Source organism: Nanorana parkeri, unplaced genomic scaffold (genome assembly GCF_000935625.1).
Source record: "Nanorana parkeri isolate BGI_ZX_2015 unplaced genomic scaffold, ASM93562v1 scaffold2654, whole genome shotgun sequence".
NCBI classification, from domain to species: domain Eukaryota; kingdom Metazoa; phylum Chordata; class Amphibia; order Anura; family Dicroglossidae; genus Nanorana; species Nanorana parkeri.
In genome coordinates, this window is record NW_017308922.1 from 26,285 (window position 1) to 26,881 (window position 597).

General features: G+C 42.0%; 1 protein-coding gene across 2 annotated transcripts in view; it reads right to left on the bottom strand.

The window, feature by feature from the left end:
• The window catches only part of LOC108802082 (voltage-gated potassium channel subunit beta-3), a 52,088-nt gene that overhangs the window by 10,603 nt on the left and 40,888 nt on the right, over positions 1-597 (bottom strand). For both annotated transcript variants that reach the window (XM_018573978.1, XM_018573977.1), the window contains one exon: positions 223-308. In XM_018573978.1, the coding sequence (XP_018429480.1) occupies positions 223-308 (86 nt within the window). The remainder of the gene's footprint in view (positions 1-222; positions 309-597) is intronic.

The window sequence follows — 597 nt, forward strand, 5'->3', positions numbered from 1 at the left end:
ATTGATTCCTGTCCCCCAGGGCAATACCCGGACCCCCATATACCTTTTATGGACAATAACTTGCTTATAAGACCTCTTAAAGGGGACAATTGTTTTCAAACTTTTTGGATGTTCTAAAGGTCGAATTCAAACCGAATTTGGGCCTGTTCGGCCCATCACTAACCAGGACCTTATTTATGACATGGGGAGGTTCCCTTTAACTGGTCAATAATGAACACGTACCATGATTTCCATCGCACTCCAGCGGGACGTCCCCCAGTACATGGCCATCCCTTGGTTGATCACAAACGTCATGGCTCTCACGATTTCTGAAAAGAAGAGACGCACAGCGTGTATCATGAGATGTTGAGCCGGCGCTGTCATCATATTAGATTGTAAGCTCTGATGACAAGACCCCCATACTGAGTATCTGCTCTGTGCAGCACAATGTCTTCTGGTGATATACAGGTGAAACTCGAATAATTAGAATATCGTGCAAAAGTTCATTTATTTCACTAATGCAACTTAAAAGGTGAAACTAATATATGAGATAGACTCATTACATGCAAAGCAAAATAATTCAAGCCGTGATTTGTCATCATTGTGATGATTATGGCT